The 18,511-nt window shown below is 36.9% G+C and overlaps 2 protein-coding genes across 2 annotated transcripts in view; one reads left to right on the top strand and one right to left on the bottom strand.

Moving 5' to 3' along the window:
- Positions 1-18,511, top strand: part of LOC777593 (uncharacterized) — a 90,194-nt gene that overhangs the window by 35,690 nt on the left and 35,993 nt on the right.
- Positions 1,060-16,827, bottom strand: SPINK13 (serine peptidase inhibitor Kazal type 13). The gene is made up of 5 exons (XM_010807504.4): positions 16,215-16,827; positions 15,080-15,181; positions 13,144-13,181; positions 12,171-12,298; positions 1,060-1,848 (listed from the first exon to the last, which is right to left on the bottom strand). Exons 2-5 carry the CDS (start codon positions 15,147-15,149, stop codon positions 1,800-1,802), a joined length of 285 nt encoding a protein of 94 aa, XP_010805806.1. The 5' UTR covers positions 15,150-15,181; positions 16,215-16,827; the 3' UTR covers positions 1,060-1,799.

The raw sequence follows: 18,511 nt of genomic DNA, 5'->3' as shown, positions 1-18,511 counted from the left end.
ATACATTATTTGTCCATGAATGCTTCTAGGCTCTGTTATTTCTAGTCCCTTCTGGGTTTGTAGACAACATAAGGTTGTGGTTAGGAGCAGGGTCATTGAGTCTAAATTGCAACCCTCCTTTGTAAACTACAAGGTTGCATAGTTTACCTTGTCTAAGTTTAATTACCTCATTTGTAAAATGGTGATGACAATGGTAGCAGGCTCATAGGACTGTGGAGAGGATTCACTGAGACTAAATAAAACACAGTACTTGGCATGGAGCATGTCCTCACTGAACACGGGCTAGTTATTGTCAGTACTTACCTCTGCTTATAAGACTGGGCCAAGGTGTAAGTGTTCCCCTTCCTTTTCTGGAATACTTGTATTCTCATCTAAAGCTTCAGATGGGTATTTCCATTCTCAGTTTACTTTTCATATGAGCTTAGGTACCATGTGTTTTTCATGTCCTAGTCAGCCCAGCATTTTCATACTACAGAGAAGCTACTTATAAGTCAGAGATTTCTAACTATTCCTATTTATTTCCCTACTAAACTAGAATAATTGTGGACTCTCTCTTTTTTGAAGAGGGGGAAAATTAAAGAATTTTTCTGGTTCTCTCTTTTTTATTCTATAGCAGCACAAGTTGTACCTTTCACCTCCTTTTTGGGGAAAAGATTCTGCTTTTGTTATTTTTTGTGAGGTAGAGATGGAAAGATGAAATAATGCAGTAGTCTTCAACTATAAAAGATGATAAAAATTAATAAGAGAAGGTCAGTATTTTAAGAGCCTCTTTACTTTGAGGGGCCCAAGAGAGCTGAAACTTTATCACCCCAGCTCCAGAGAGCCACCCAGATGGACCCTACTGACCAGGGCACTGGAGACAGGAGGGAGAAGGGTATAAGAGGATAAAGGTCTCGCCTATTAGCAGAGACGGACTGTGTATATACTGAAACGGTGATGAAGAGACTTGTGTGCTCTTTTCTGAACTTTGCTGACTCAGTTCCTCAGAGTGAGTTAGAACAGTGAGGCTGGCATCTAGTGGAAGCAACAGGTACTAGGAACAGAGCACAAAAGTCTAAGAAGAGAGCTCCTCATTTTTCATTTCTCCAGATTCAATATAGTGATTTCATCTCTCTGTATTAGTTGAGATCTTTCAGCCATAAGTGAGAGATTATAGACCAGGTTAAGTAAAAAAAGAAAAGAGAATTTATTGACCAGTGTAATATGAATGATGGGATGGAGTGAGAATTAGGCATGCCTGAGTTGAGGGTCAAATGATAAGCACTCTTTCCCTTTCTCTCAAAAACATGCTTGTTCCCCAAAGCTCTTAACTCTTTTTCTTTCCTTCTATTAATATTCCCTTCTTTTCTACACTACTGAAGGTGGGCTTCATTCATGAATTTGAGGTAGAAATTCTTAAACAATTGTATTCAAGTGTAGGGGGAATATTTTCTGTTTTGTTCATGTCTTTAAGTGAGATTAGCAGGACAGGGACTGACCTTGCAGATAAACCAGCAATTTTGGATAAATTGACTCAAGGGAGTGTTCATAAACATATTTGATAACAGACCCAAGCAAAATGAAAGGTGACTTGAAACAATCAGTACCCAGAGTTGAATACCTCCCTTTTCAGTATTGTGTTTATTTGTAATAAATGTGATACTCAGTTCTCCATTAGTTTTCTTTTGTTTCCAATTTTGTTCCAAATTTGGATGAAGCATAGAGTTCTGTTACTTAATTAATATACATCTTCAAATTTCAAAAGAAATAATTTTCAGAAGTCATGAAAAGAATAAGCAAGTATAACATTCGGTTATCCATTAATCACATTTTCCATACTTTTCAAATTTAATATGAGGACCAAATTCCCTAAAGGAAAGAGAAAAAAATAGAGATTAGTATCATAAAGAAAGAGGGCTTTGCTTCACATTCCTTTCTCTTCCAAATGAAGTCCTGAGAAGGAAAGCTGCTTCTATAATTCCCTTTACCCCATCTCTTTTCCATTTCTGTTCATGATCACCACAGTTGGCACATTCCCCACCCATGTCTTAATTATTCAAAAAATGTTCTGAAGTTGACGGAGGAGTAGGTGGATGTGGAGTACATCTCTCCCCACAAATACATCAGCAATGCACCTTCAGACACAGAAGTGTATGCAGAACACAAGCTGAGAGTGGACAGGAGTACCTGACCAGTGGAAACAAATATATAGAACCACGCAAAACTCAAGATCAAGCCCTGAGCTTTTGGAATGAGACCACTGACTCAAAGACCCTAGACTACCAGAGAACTAACCCTAGGGAGGATCAAATAGTGAGAACTCACACAAAGGAAACCACTTGAATAAAAGACCCAGCATCACCCAACCACCAGTAGCACCCTGTGCATAATGCCTCATCTAAACAACAAACAAAACAAAAATACAAATCCAGTCATCAGCAGGCAGGATTACCACCTCCCTCAGCCTTGCCCATCAGAGGAAAAACAAACAAACAAACAAACAAAAACTAGTACAAATCTCACCCTATATGAAGCTTACACAAACCATTGGACCAACCTTAGGAGGGCAGAAACCAAAAGGAAGAAAGACTTCTACCTTGAATCCTGGGAAAAGGAGACCTCAAACACAATCACTTAAAAAAAGTGAAAAGGCAGAGAAATACTACACAAATGAAGGAACAAACTAGAAACACAGAAGTCCAAATAAACGAAGAGGAAATAGGTAAACTACCTGAAAAAGAATTCAGAATAATGATAGTAAAGATGATCAAAAACCTTGAAAACAGAATGGAGAAAATGAGAGAATTAATCAACAAAGACCTAGAAGAATTAAAGAATAAACATACAGAGACAAACAACACAATTACTGGAATTAAAAATACTCTGCTGCTGCTGCTGCTAAGTCGCTTCAGTCATGTCCAACTCTATGCGACCCCATAGATGGCAGCCCATCAGGCTCCCCCATCCCTGGGATTCTCCAGGCAAGAACACTGGAGTGGGTTGCCATTTCCTTCTCCAATGCATGAAAGTGAAAAGTGAAAGTGAAGTCGCTCAGTCGTGTCTGACTCTTAGCAACCCCATGGACTGCAGCCTACCAGGCTCCTCCATCCATGGGATTTTCCAGGCAAGAGTACTCTAGAAGGAGTCAAAAGCAGAATATCTGAAGCAGAAGAACAAATCAGTGAGCTGGAAGATAAAATGGTGGAAATAACTTCTGAAGAGCAGAATAAAGTAAAAAGAATGAAAAGAACTGAGGATAGTCTCAGAGACCTCTGGGACAATATCAAATGCACCAACATTCGAATTATAGGGGTTCCAGAAGAAGGGGAGAAAAAGAAAGGGTATGAGAAAAATTTTGAAGAGGTTATAATTGAAAATTTCCCCAACATGGAAAAAGGAATGGTCAATCAAGTCCAAGAGGTGCAGAGAGTCCCATACAGGGTAAACCAAAGGAGAAGCACACCAAGACACCTACTAATCAAAGTAACAATGACTAAACACAAATAAAGAATATTAAAAGCAGCAAGGGAAAAGCAACAAGTAACATACAAGGGAAACCCCATATGTTTAACAGCTGATCTTTCAGCAGAAACTCTGCAGGCCAGAAGGGAATGGCAGGATATATTTAAAATACTGAAAGGGAAAAATCTACAACCAAGATTACTGTACCTGGCAAGGATCTCATTCAAAATTGATGGAGGAATAGAAAGCTTTTCAGACAAGCAAAAGTTAAGAGAAGTCAGTACCACCAAACCAGCTTTACAGCAAATGTTAAAGGGACTTAAATATTCAAGAAATACAAGAGAAGAAAAAGATCTACAAAATCAACCCCAAACAATTAAGAAAATGACAATAGGAACATATATATCAATAATTACTCTAAATATAAGTGGATTAAATGCCCAACCGAAAGACATAGACTGGCTGAATGGATACAAAAAGAAGACCCATATATATGCTATCTACAGGAAACCCACTACAGACCTAAAGACACATATAGACTGAAAGTGAGAGGATGGAAAAATATATCCCATGCAAATGGGAAGCAAAAGAAAGCTGGAGTAACAATCCTCATATCAGACAAAATAGATCTTAAAGTAAAGATTACAAGAGATAAGGAAGAATACTACATAATGATCAAGGAATCAGTCCAAGAGGAAAACATAACAATTGTATATATCTATTCACCCAATATAGGAGCACCTTAATACATAAGGGAAACATTAACAGACATAAAAGGAGAAATTGACAATAACACAATAATAGTAGGAGATTTTAACACCCCACTCACACCAATGGACAGATCATCAAAACAGAATATTAATAAGGAAACACAAGTCTTAAATGATACATTAGATGAAACACAAGTCTTAAATGATACATTAGATGAGATGGATCTCATTGATATCTTCAAAACATTCCATCCAAATGCAGAAGAATACACCTTCTTCTCAAGTTCACATGGAACATTCTCCAGGATAGACCACATCTTGGGTCACAAATCAAACCTCAGTAAATTTAAGAAAATTGAAATCGTATCAAGCATCTTCTCTGAACACAATGCTATGAGATTAGATATCAATTACAAGGAAAAAAAAAACTGTAAGAAACACAAACACATGGAGATTAAACCATATGTTTCTGAATAACCAACAGATTACTGAAGAAATCAAAAGGGAAATTTAAAAAATTTCTAGAAACAAATGACAATGAAAACATGACAACTTGAAACCTATGGGATGCAGCAAAAGCAGTCCCAGAGGGAAGTTAATAGCAATACAGTCCTACCTCAAGAAACAAGAAAAACATCAAATAGACAACCTAACTTTACACCTAAAACAACTGGAAAAAGAACAACAACAACAAAAACCCAAAAAATTAGTAGGAGGGAAGAATTCATAAAAATCAGAGCAGAAATAAATGAAAAAGAAATGAAAGAAACAATAGTAAAGATTAATAAAACTAAAAGCTGGTTCTTTGAGAAGATAAAATTGACAAACCTTTAACCAGACTCATCCAAAAAAAGAGAGAGAAGAATCAAATCAACAAAATTAGAAATTAAAAAGGAGAGGTTACAACAGACAATGCAGAGCTCTTGCCTATCCTTCTAAAACTCTTTCAAAAAATTGCAGAGGAAGGAATACTTCCAAACTCATCACCCTCATACCAAAACTAGACAAAAACAACACACAAAAAAGAAAAGTACAGGCCAACATCACTGATGAACATAGATACAAAAATCTTCAACAATATTTTAGCAAACGGTATTCAGCAACACGTCAAAAAGCTCATACATCATGATCAAGTTGGGTTTATTCCATGGATGCAAGGATTCTTCAATATATGCAAATCAATCAATGAGATACACCATATTAACAAATTGAAAGATAAATACCATATGATCATCTCAATAGATGCAGAAAAAGCCTTTGACAAAATTCAGCACCCATTTATGATTGAAACTCTTCCAAAAATGGGCATAGAAGGAACCTACCTCAACATAGTAAAGGCCATATAAGATAAGCCTACAGCAAACATTATTCTCAGTGGTGAAAAACTGAAAGCATTCCCCCTAAGATCAGGAACAAGACAAGGGTGTCCACTTTCACCACTGTTATTCAATGTAGTTCTGGAAGTTCTAGCTACAGCAATCAGAGAATAAAAAGAAATAAATGGAATCCAGATTGGAAAATAAGTAAAGCTCTCACTGTTTGCAGATGACATGATACTGTACATAGAAAACCCTAAAGATAGTATCAGAAAATTACTAGAGCTCATCAGTGAATTTAGCAAAGTTGCAGAATACAAAATCAATACAAAGAAATCACTTGCATTTCTATATAATAACAATGAAAAAGCAGAAAGAGAAATTAAGTAATCAACCCCATTCACCATTGCAACAAAAAGAATAAAATATCTAGGAATAAACTTAGCTCAGGAGACAAAAGAACTGTACACAGAAAATTATAAGACAATAATCAAAGAAATCAAAGATGACATAAACAGATGGAGAGATATTCCATGTTCCTGGGTAAGAAGAATCAATACTGTGAAAATGACTGTACTATCAAATGCCATCTACAGATTCAATGCAATCCCTATCAAATTAACATAGGCATTTTTCACAGAACTAGAACAAAAAATTTCACAATTCATATGGAAACACAAAATACCCTGAATAGCCAGAGCAGTCTTGAAAAAGACGAATGGAGCTGGAAGAATCAATCTTCCTGACTTCAAATTATACGGCAAAGCTACAGTCATCAAGACAGTACGGTCCTGGCACAAAAACAGAAATATAGACCTATGGAACAAGATATAAACAAGAAATAAACCCATGCACACATAGGTACCTTAATTTTGACAAAGGAGGCAAGAATATAAGTGGGGCAAAGATAGCCTCTTCAATAAATGGTGCTGGAAAAACTGGACAGCTACATGTAAAAGAATGAAATTAGAACATTCTCTAATAACTATATTCAAAAATGGGTTAAAGACCTAAATGTAAGCCCAGATACCATAAAACTACAAAGCTTCTAGAGCAAAATATAGGTAGGACAGTCAATGACATAAATCGTACCAGTATGTTTTTGGATCTGTCTTATAATGGAAAGAAAAACAAAAACAAACAAATGGGACCTAATTAAACTTAAAAGGTTTTACACAGCAAAAGAAACCATAATGAAAACAAAAAGGCAACCTAAAGGCTGGGAGAAAATATTTGCAAACGTTGAGACCAACAAGGGATTAATTTCCAAAATATAAAAACAGCTCATCAGCTTAATATAAAAACAAACAAGGAACCCAATCTGGGCAGAAAATCTAAATAGATATTTCTCCAAAGAAGACATGCAGATAGTCTATATACAGAAGAAAAAATACTCAACATTCCTAGTTAAAATAGAAATACAAATCAAAACTACGAATTATCACCTTACATCAGATAGAATGGCTATTATTAAAAATCTACAAATAATAAATGCTAGAGAGGCTGTGGAGAAAAAGAAACCATTCTACACCATTGGTGGGAAAGTAAATTGGTAGAGCCTCTATGGAGACTAATATAGAGGTTCCTTAAAAAACTAAAAAATAGAGTTACCATATGATCCTACAATCCCACTCCTGGGCATATATCTGGATATAACTAATTTGAAGAGACCCAAATACCCCAAGTTTCACTGCAGCACTATTTACAGTAGCCAAGACATGGAGGTAACCTAAATGTCTATCAACAGATAAGTGGATAAAGAAGATGTCGTGTGTGTATGTACACACGCACACACACACACACACACACAACGGGACTATTACTCAACCATAGCAAATAATGAAATAATGCCATTTGTAGCAACATGGATGGACCTGGAGATGATCATATTAAGTAAATCGGAAAAAGACAAATATCATATGATATCACTTATATGTGGAATCTTAAAAATGATACAAATAAACTTATTTACAAAACAGAAATAGACTCATAGAAGAATAATTGATGCTTTTGAACTGTGGTGTTGGAGAAGACTCTTGAGAGTCCCTTGGACTGCAAGGAGATACAACCAGTCCATCCTAAAGGAGATCAGATCTGGGTTTTCATTGGAAGGACTGAGCTGACTCACTTTAAAAGACCCTGATGCTGGAAAAGATTGAGGGCAGGAGGAGAAGGGGATGACAGAAGATGAGATGGTTGGATGGCATCATTGACTCGATGGACATGGGTTTGGGTGAACTCTGGGAGTTGGTGATGGACAGGGAGGCCTGGTGTGCTGTGGTTCATGGGGTTGCAAAGAGTCGGACACGACTGAGCGACTGAACTGATATGTGGAATCTTAAAAATAATGCAAGTAAATTTATTTACAAAATAGAAATAGACTCACAGACATAGAAAAAGCTTAAGGTTACCAAAAGGGATAGGAGGTTTGGGGAATAAATTAGGAGTTTAGGATTAACATATACATACTAATATATATATAATTATTATTTTATAATACTTTTAATAATATTTATTATAGTATATAATATAATTATATAATAATAATTATTAATTTTGGATTGGTTCCAAATTGGGAAAGGAGTACATCAAGGCTGTATATGGTCACCCTACTTATTTAACTTATATGCTGAGTACATCATGTGAAATGCTGGGCTGATGAAGCACAAGCTGGAATCAAGATTACCGGGAGAAATACAATAACCTCAGATATGCAGATGACACCATCCTTATGGCAGAAAGTGAAGAGGAGCTAAAGAGCCTCTTGATGAAAGTGAAAGAGGAGAGTGAAAAAGCTGGCTTAAAACTCAAGATTCAAAAAAGTAAGATCATGGTATCCGGTTCCATCACTCCATGGCAAATAGATGGGGAAACAATAAAAACAGTGACAGACTATTTTCTTGATCTCCAAAATAACTGCAGATGATGACTACAGCCATGAAATTAAAAGATGCTTGCTCCTTGGAAGAAGAACTATGACCAATCTAGACAGCATATTGAAAAGCAGAGACGTTACTTTGCCAACAGTGGTTTGTCTAGTCAGAGCTATGGTTTTTCCAGTAGTCATGTATGGATGTGAATTGAACTATATAGAAAGCTGAGCAGTGAAGAATTGATTCTTTTGAACTGTGGTGTTGGAGAAGACTCTTGAGAGTCCCTTGGACTGCAAGGAGATCCAATCAGTCCATCCTAAAGGAAATCAGTCCTGAATATTAATTGGAAGAACTGGTGTTGAAGCTGAAACTCCAATACTTTGGGCACCTGATGTGGAGAACTGACTCACTAGAAAGACCCTGATGCTGGGAAAGATAGAAGGCAGGAGGAGAAGGGTACGGCAGAGGATGAGATGGTTGGATGACATCACCGACTCAATGGACATGATTTTGAACAAGCTCTGAGACTTGGTGATGGACAGGGAAGCCTGGTGTGCTGCAGTCCATGGGATCACAAAGAGTCACACACGACTGAGTGACTGAATTGAACTGATATAGAAAATAGATAAACAAGGACCTACTGTTTAGCACTGGTAACTAAACACAGTATCTGGCCTAGAGAATTCCATGGACTGGTATAGTCCATGGGGTCGCATAGAGTTGGACATGACTGAGTGGCTTTCACTTTCACATAATAGAAAGGAATCTGAAAACACACACACACATACACACACACATATGGGGAGTGGGAGGAAGCTGAGAAAGAAAGGAGGGGAGAAAAATATCTGTGGAAAAAAAAAAGAAATTCTATCCTGTAACTGCCTCTTCCATCAAATGACTCTCCATCCTAATCCCCATATTAGGCTTACATTTGATATATATTTGATTTTATCTCCTGGTTCAGGGGTTGCAAACAATTGTTTGTAGGAGCCAAGCTGGTAATATAAGTAAGTGAGTTGGGCCACCTTCCCACAATAGAGAGAGGTGGGACTGTGGCTTTCTGAAATGCCTGGACTCCATTTGGACGGAGAGTTGCTACTAGATAACTGTTGCTTTTCTTGCAAGTGAAGTCCTAGCTTCACTTTGTATTTTTTAAAATAAATTAGAAATCTGTATTTTTCAGTAAAATCTGATTTTAAAAATACTGTCAACCATAAAAATTTAGTGATACACTGTTCCAGTTAAACAGAAGCAATACTGTTTTCTATTGCCATGAATTTTCTTATGCAATATTTTCTTCTTGGCACATAAGACCACAAATTTATGAAGAGTTGGGGATGTGTTTCATACAATTGTGTTTTCTTGGTAGTTATTATTAGGGCCCTACACTGAGTAGGCTTGTATTCTCCAGTTTTCTTTTTTCTTTTCTTTTTCTGAGGGATTTACATTGTTCTTAAATGGTGGATATCTCTCAGGATTATGATTCCAATTTATCAGAATTTTTCTTCAAAACACTAGCTAAGGGCAAAGACAGCCTTAGTGTTTTGACCTCACTCAAAGAACATCAGGACTGTTCTTTTTGCCCTGAATACAGAAATGGCATAAAGGCCAAGTTTATACATGCAAGTCACAGTGAGAATTAAAACAAATACACAGTCTCCTGTACCATCCCTGCCATTGGCATCAATATTCTCTGGCACACTTATAAAATGGAAAAGAAAGAAAAATGAAAAAGAGAGGGGGAAGGAAAGAATGAAAGAAGGGAGGAAACAAAGAGAGAAAGAGCCAGAATAGATCGGAGGCATGATCTTAGAACTTCTAAAACTTTCTCAAGTCTCCTAGTTGAGGCTGAAGAAAATCTCAAAACCATCTTTGAGAAGTCATTAGGTTGTAGCCCACAACCTAATGTAATGTAGTCATTAGAATCAAGCCCACAATGTAATTCTGTGTCAACCTATTCTAATTTCCAAAAGCCCAGGCCATTCTGGGTAGGTCCTTCTTATGCTGGTCATTGTAGTGGTGTGTACCCAAATACCAGCCAGTATGAAAAAAGCTTATGTGTAAGAACTAAGAAGACACTTCCAAGTTTCTTGCCTAATTAGCCCTGCCTGAGAAAGTGACAACCACCACATTATGTAATTTAATCTTCTACATAGTCCGATAATATTCACGAACTCTCATTCTTCTTTCTTAGAAATCAGTGGTAGATACTTGTTTAATTCACATTTTTCAGTTTCCAATTCTTTCCTTTAAAGTCATCCTCTGAGGCTACTACTTGCTGTGAAGATGAGCCAGTATTACTGTTATTGGACTAATTTCTACACCTTGTTTCCTTCAGTGCTCAGAAATAATTCTCTTGGCATGGTAACATGATGCCAGAAATCCATGAAGTTTCTTCTCAAAGAAAGATAGGGATAAAGAAGTTAGCTCAGCAGACTCAAGATGCTCAAATCAAAGGAAAGTGAAGTCACTCAGTCATGTCCGACTCTTTGTGACCCCACAGACTGTAGCCCACTAGGCTTTTCCGTCCATGGGATTTTCCAAGCAAGAATACTGGAGTGGGTTGCCATTTCCTTCTCCAGAGGATCTTCCTGATACAGGGATTGAACCCAGGTCTCCCACACTATAGGCAGATGCTTTGCTGTCTGAGCCACCAGGAAGTCCTATAAACCCTTGGGATATTCTGCCTAAGAATGACTTTGTAACCTAGGGCCGTAGGCCATGCCAGATAGTTTACCCTCAGGTGAATGTTTTTATTTACCTGTGGTGCTAAGTCACTCTGTATCAGTTTAACTCCTGAGGGGAGGGGGCTGGAGACTAGTAGTTGTCAGTCAGGTAGGTGTTGCCTGTCCCCATTAAAAAGCCTAGACACCAAAGCTTTTGTGGGTTTCCTAGGTTGGCATTACTTTATACAAGTTATGACACATCATAGCTGGGAGAATTTAAGCACTACCTTTGTGACTCCCCTGGTAGAGGACAACTGGAAGATGGTGCTTGATCTCCCAGACTCTACCCAATGAGTTTTCTGCCTTTGCTGATTTTACTCCATATCCTTTCATTGTAATAAACTGTTACCATGCATATAATGGCTTTTCTGACTTCTATAAGTCCTACTAGGGAACCATCAAACTTGAGGGTAGTCTTGGAAACTCCCAACAGAGAGGATCTCGTAGGTTATGAAAGAGTTACTTACAAGACACAACAAGACTGATTTGTAAAAACAATTTCAAATAGAGCTAAAACATATTACAAGGAATATTATTTTTAATCTAAATTTCCCATTGAATTTATTTGAAAGGCAAAAAAAGTTTTAAAAGTTGACTGTCAATTTTTATCCATGTAAGACCACATAACCACTTTGTTACTCATGTGTATATCTACACCTGTGTTTTTGTCTATGTCTGTATCTATGTCTGTATCAGTACCTGTATTTATTTCTTCCAAGCTAAGGTATGGGTGCTATTCATAGGTATGTCACTGTAAGTTGTTAAAGAAAATTTGATTTTTTTTAAAATGAATTTCTATTTATGCAATCTATAGACTATCTACTAATATAATCTCTGTACAATTCTGCCAAAACATTGTGTAAGCTTTTTATCTTTTGTTTTTAAATGAGTCAACTTTGAATGCTAACTACATTTTTTTAAAAAGACTTTTCTCTTTACTATATGTGTAGTCTATCTCCAGTATTCCAGTCTTTTGTGAGCCAATGGAGGCTATTAAAGAAGAAAAAATCCATGAATCAGCAAATCCAGTTCCTTGCTAAAATTATTGGAAATTTCTGTGAAGAAATATAGAGAGAAAATAATGGTATCTTATTTTGAACTTACCACTGATCAACACAAAGGAAACACTCATTCTTGTAAGTGAGGCCATTTGTCCCACAAACATACGCTGTCACTTCAGGACAGTCTGCATCATAAAGAGGATCCAGTGGGTAATATATTTTACACGGGGGCTGCAAACATCATAAAATATCATATGAATAACTGATCGATTTTACCTCATCCATTTCTGGCCTGTCACTTCTGCCCCACATAAAAGTAATATCAGATGTTACTTGTTAATGGATCTTTTTCAAGATTTCATCTCCTTTGGGCTTTAGTTAGGCAAGTTCCTTTTCTGACTACAAAGTCCTCACCCATTCATCATCTGTTGAAGCCATAAACAGTGTAATAACTCAGTTTAAACCCCAAATGAAAAGTTTTTCTTTAAACTTGGAGTCCCCATGCCAATAACTCAGAAGTTTGTAAGTAGAGATAGGTATGTGAACTCCTAGAATACAGGGGTTTAAATGTAGTTCTTAAGAGTGAGGGTTCTGTATTGAGACTGGGATTAAATTCTGAACATGTGCTTAGCTTCTCAGTTGTATCCAACTCTTTGCGACCCTTTGTACTGTAGCCAGCCAGATTCTTTTGTCCATGGGATTTCCCAGACAAGAATATTGGAGAGGGTTACCATTTCATTCTCCCGGGGCTCTTCCCAATTCAAGGATCAAACCGCGTCTCCTTTGTCTCCTGCATTGCAGGTAGATTCTTGACCCCCTGAGCTATTGTACCACTGTTAAACTTTTTGGCCTTGGTTAAGTGACAGGGATTATTTCATTTAATATTCAGAGATGCATTTTATTATTATAATGCTTATGCTACATGGGGGTAAATTTAAGCCTGACGAAGTTAAGATACATGCCCAAAGTCACACAGAAAACTTCCATTCTACTTTACCACTATGCAGTTTGAGATCCCTCCAAGAGAGTGATCAGATTAAAATCAAAATTCAAAACTGATAGGAATTTAAATTTACCGCAGGCCATTCAGAGTAATCATGTGGTTTGAAGAATTCTGCAAATAAAGAACAGACACAATAGGTTAGTAGTTCTCCATGGAATTTGATTTCACTCACTGAAGTTACTGATTGAATAAAGAAATCTAATGTAATTACTTATTTGCACAAAGTGTAGAAAATAATTTATGGCAATAAAATTTGTAGGTGGTCTGCCTTTGTTAATTACTTCATCCATTTATTTATTCTCTAATTCTTTTTCACAGTCCTGACTTCATTTATAAATGTGCTATGTCATTGAAGAAAGAGTAAAAACTATTTGGGGTTATATGATCTGAACATTAAAAATAAATATTCAAAGATCAAAATATAACACAACTGAATTGCTCTTTAATCTTAACATAGGAAAGACTTTCTGGTAATGGTTCATTGATCTCTGTCCAATAACAGAAAGAACTGGTACACTTTATGACATTCAAATAAAAATAATTTTTTCATGACAACATATAAACTAAAAAATTCTGATAAACTGGAAAAATATTTGCAACACCTATCATAAAGGGATCGTATATACACAGAAACCCTGAAGATAGGGAAATGACACTTAAATTTGTAAAAGATATTCAAATGCAGTATGATAAGAAAAATGCTATAAAACTATATTGAAATACCATCTATTACTGGTGGGAATGCAGATTGGCACAACTTTTATGAAGTGAAATTTGGCAATGTTGAACAAAACTACTTTGCATTCATATCTGATCATGATTCAGGGAATTTACCCTGAAGATAACCTTCCAACAATAGAAAAATATATATGCATAAGATTATTTATTGCAGCATTGTTTTTATTGCAAAATATCGGACACACACTAATTCCCGTACACCTAAAGACTGACTGAATAAACCTTGGTATATTCATCCAATAAAGTTTTATGCAATTGCATAAAAGAATGAGGAAATCCCTGTAAACTGATATGCACTGGTTTTCAAGACATTCTTAAACTGGGAAAAGCAGGATGCAAGTAGGTACCTATACTATGCTATCTTTTATGTAAGAAAGTAGGAAGAATTATAAAATATACGTATGTATATTTGAGCAAGAAGAAACAGAAAAAATAAACTAGAGACTAATAAGTTTGGTTACATAAAGAATAAGGATGGAATTTCAGTAGAAGCTGAAGGGTTTGAAGGTAATGACACTCTTTGAATCTAAACTTTTGTTCATTTTGTTTCATTTTTCTCATGTTCAAAATAATTTTAAATTGCATTTCGATTTTTCTTGACCCATGGGTTATATATAGAAATGTGTTATTTATTTGATTTCAAAATAATGGAGGATTTTCCATAGTAACCCCTTTTCTAATGTGTGTGTGTGTGCTCAGTCACTCAGTCATGTCTGACTCTGTGACCACCATGGACTGTAGCCTGTCGGGCTCCTCTGTTCATGGGATCATCCAGGCAAGTTGCCATTTGCTACTTTAGAGGATCTTCCCAACACAGGGATTGAACCTGTGTCTCCTGCATCTCCTGCTTTGGCAGCAGATTCTTTTACTGCTGAGCTACCAGGGAAGCTCTCCCTTTCCATAGTGCTGTGCTAAGTCACTCAATCATGTCTGATTCTGTGTGGCCCCATGGACTTTAGCCTGCCAGGCTCCTCTGTCCATAAGGATTCTCCAAGCAAAAATATTGGAATGGGTTGCCATGCCCTTCTTCAGGGGATCTTCCCAACCTAGGAATCGAACCCAGGTCTCCCATATTGCAGGCGGAGTCTTTACCATCTGAGCCACCAGGGAAGCCCCCCTTTCCGATAGTGATACCCAATTGATACCCAATTTGTATTATCAAGCCTAAAGGCCTGTGTTTCAGCAAAACTTTCCCCATCCAGTCACAAATGACTTTTTCTTTTTTACAATGAAAAGAAAAAAACAGGTGTTTCTCTTCTAATTTTGCTTACCTGAAAAAACAATATGTGCCAAAGTAGAGGATTCCAGGAAAAATATGGTCATACAGGGAAAGGCAGTCATTTGATCTCACCTAATGCCCTGCTTGGAGAGGCCTGTGGAAATGCTCAAGACAGTTTATTCATCATTTCTTGCACAGCTGTCTTTCCAAACCTAAGATAACCCACTACTCTGAATTGAACTTGATCATGGTGGTCTCAAACTGGCCTAGTCTCTAAGGATTCAGACCTAAGAAGGCTCTTCTGCCCTGAAGAGGGAAAGAAAACCATTAAAATAACTTTTTCCCCCCAGCCAGCAAGCATTGTGTTATTATAATCTGTTTTGACTTGGAAGAGAAATTAGCCTCAAGGCTATCACCAGGACTGACCCCAGGCATGTTACATATAAATGAATTTATCCTACAACATAAAGTAAGGTTAATGAATATGGATACTTTAAGAATTCTGAGAAAAGAGGTATGATCTGAGGACTATCTTGTACAATCAGGACTATGTCACTTTATAATGCACATTGTTTAATTCCTTCCAGTTTTTCCCACACTGAAATGCTCCGTTTCCTAGCTAAGTTTCTTCATCCAGGCCATTTACATGTGCTCAAATACAAAGAATAGATTGAAAATGGAATTGTTGGTCTGGGGATCATAAAAATTGTGTATACCTTTCCTGATAGATGAATCAAGATAGTTGATATTATCATTTTTTTTGATTCATATATAGGTACACATGATTTTGATGACATCTGTCTATCAGTGAGATCCAAGTTCAAATTCTAGCTTCAGCAGTTTTTAGAAGTGTGAGCCTCAGAAAAAGTGTGAACATCATAGGATATTGAGAATATCAACTGATACTAGTATCAATATACATGGAGTTTCTTTTGTAAGAATGGACATATGTAGCCCAGAGAGAAGATAATTTCCAAGTTATTTACACTCAACTTCCTTATGCCCTACTCTATTCATTCTGTCTCTTCTCCAAATTGCAGTTAGTGGGCACATAGGGAAGTAAGGGAGGTCTATATTAGCCTTACAGAGGAAACAAAAGCGGATGCTGGAGGAAAACAAACATAATGACAGAGAAGAGAGAGAGATACCATCACTGACTTAGACTAGGAATCTGAAGAGCTGTTTACCTGAATGGGCTTGCTGCAAAAGTCTACTGTAGTTACCCTGAGGTTACAGCTAGCCTTGAGCAAAGTTACTGTTCTGTGAGTCCATGGCCAGGGGCATGTTGAGCAGAGGAGGCTGGCTCCCTGCTCAGTTGAGCGACCAATTGTTTGGCAAGAACCACCTCCTCTGATGTTTCAGGCTCCAGCAGGCAGGAACACACATGGATGTTCTGTACTTGTGGTTTTTGATTGTGGATCATGAGGACAAGATGACATTTGCAAAGCAGATTAATTACCTACCTCATTCCAGACAATCTGGTTTACATTTTACTAGATACAAGTCTGGTTCTTTTTCCTGGTGTCTGCCTCCAGAGGTCGCTTAGCCCATCCTGCTTCTCAGAAGGTTTATCTGTTTTGTTCTTTCTAGGACAAGATTTCTGACATCAGCCAGGGAAAGTCCAGTATCACAATTAATAATCTCTGCAAAACCTTAGTCTTCTGATGTTTTCATTTGTTTCCCTCCACTCCACCTTAATGTTGGCAAGCATGAAAGTTTGCCATTATGTGGAAAATTTCTCTCTCACACACTTTAAGCTCTCCTAGAGTAGTCAGTGTACCTTCTGCTGTTTGTCTTCCCTTCTCAGCCTGAGTCCCATAAACTGACATTTATATTAGCCCCTTGGCATGACCATATTTTCTTGACATCCTACTCTTGATATTTCCCTCCTTCTTCCAAGCTGGGATAAATTTAGCATCCTGTTTTCCTGTCCCAGACCTTGGCTGTGGAGCAAGTAGAAAAAATTCCATACAATGAACTCTACAATCCTGCCATCATTATTACTCATCCAGGCCCTCTAAACTCCTAAAGAGGCCTCTTATTTAATGTCAGATTGCTACCTATGCCACCCATATCCATACGATTTCCTTTTTTTATCTAATTTTTTTTCAGCAAAACACACCTCCACATTACTTTGAATAGTAAATTTCACCTCTTCTTTACAGAATAGGGAAAACGCAGGATGAACTAGCTCCACTTCCCCCTACCCCCACCCCCAGCCCCTGCCTTATAATTCTGGTAATTTATCATCTACATTTCTGTATTTATCCTTCTTCCCACATCAGCTTACCTAGGGACTTACACATTCATCCATTCCTTTCTTTTTGCCAGTACCTGGCTATGTGTTTTACATTTTCCATCATATTTATTCCTCACAGTAATCACATGAGGTTTACATAGTTCTGCAACTTATAAGGGAAAAGGAAACTGAGGCTGAAAGGACTAAATTCATGTGCTGAAACTAACTACTAACAGTTATGAATGGACAGAGATGGGATTCAAGCACAGGTACCTTTGACTCCAAAGTCCATGTTCCACTACTTTTAAGTTTTCTTTCATTTTAGAGAATGAATTTCCCCTTTAATTTACTGAGACCAGTACCATGAACATCTTGTGTGACACCCTGTGCCTTTCTTGGCAGTATCTTTGCTTCTAACTTCCTCTTTCCACAGTCAGTACTCTTAATCTCTCCACAATACTATCCGTCCCCAACACCACCCTCCCCAAGTAATTAGTTTGCATGCTCTGGGATGGAAAAATTCTATCTTTACCCAATTTTTACCTTGTAACTGCAGTATATTGCAGGGTTTTATTTTTTAAATCAATTAATAAATACACAGTAATATGTACAGAAGGAAGGAAGAAAGAAATCCATCCATTTTTTTAAACTGTGTTCTTAGATATTCTTGGGAATATCATCACAGATATATTTTAGACACACTGTATCTAGTCCACAAAGACATAATCTTACTGGAATTTTTATTAATCACTTAAATTTGGTAAAAGTAACATCTTTATAATAGTTTTTTTTACACTAATATGTTTTATTACAAAAGGTTCAAACAGACACAAAAATATAGAAAATAACATAATGAGCTCATATATACCTATCATATAGATTCAGTAATTATCAAGATCGGCACTTTTGTTTACCTATTCCATTTTTTAGAAAAATTCTAAAACATTATAAAGTGTTCCAGGCTTTGTCATTTCTTCCCTACAACTTCAACTGGCATCTCTCATACAGAGAATTATTTTCTCAAATAATCTTACTGAGATTCACACATTTAACAATTTTACATTGAGTAATTCTTTCATATCATCTGAAATAATGCCTTTTTGTAATCAAATTGCCCTATTACCTCAAACTTGTTTAGAGTTTGAGTAAAAATCCAAAGGAGGTCCACTTGACACTTGTCCCTTACAACTCTTAATGCAGAGCAGTTTCCTTCTCTTCTTGTTTCTCTGTGCCCTTGACTTGTTT

The sequence above is a fragment of the Bos taurus genome, chromosome 7 (genome assembly GCF_002263795.3).
Source record: "Bos taurus isolate L1 Dominette 01449 registration number 42190680 breed Hereford chromosome 7, ARS-UCD2.0, whole genome shotgun sequence".
Lineage (NCBI taxonomy): Eukaryota > Metazoa > Chordata > Mammalia > Artiodactyla > Bovidae > Bos > Bos taurus.
The sequence above is the reverse complement of the archived record's forward strand: the minus strand, read 5'-3'. Positions and strand labels throughout refer to the sequence as shown.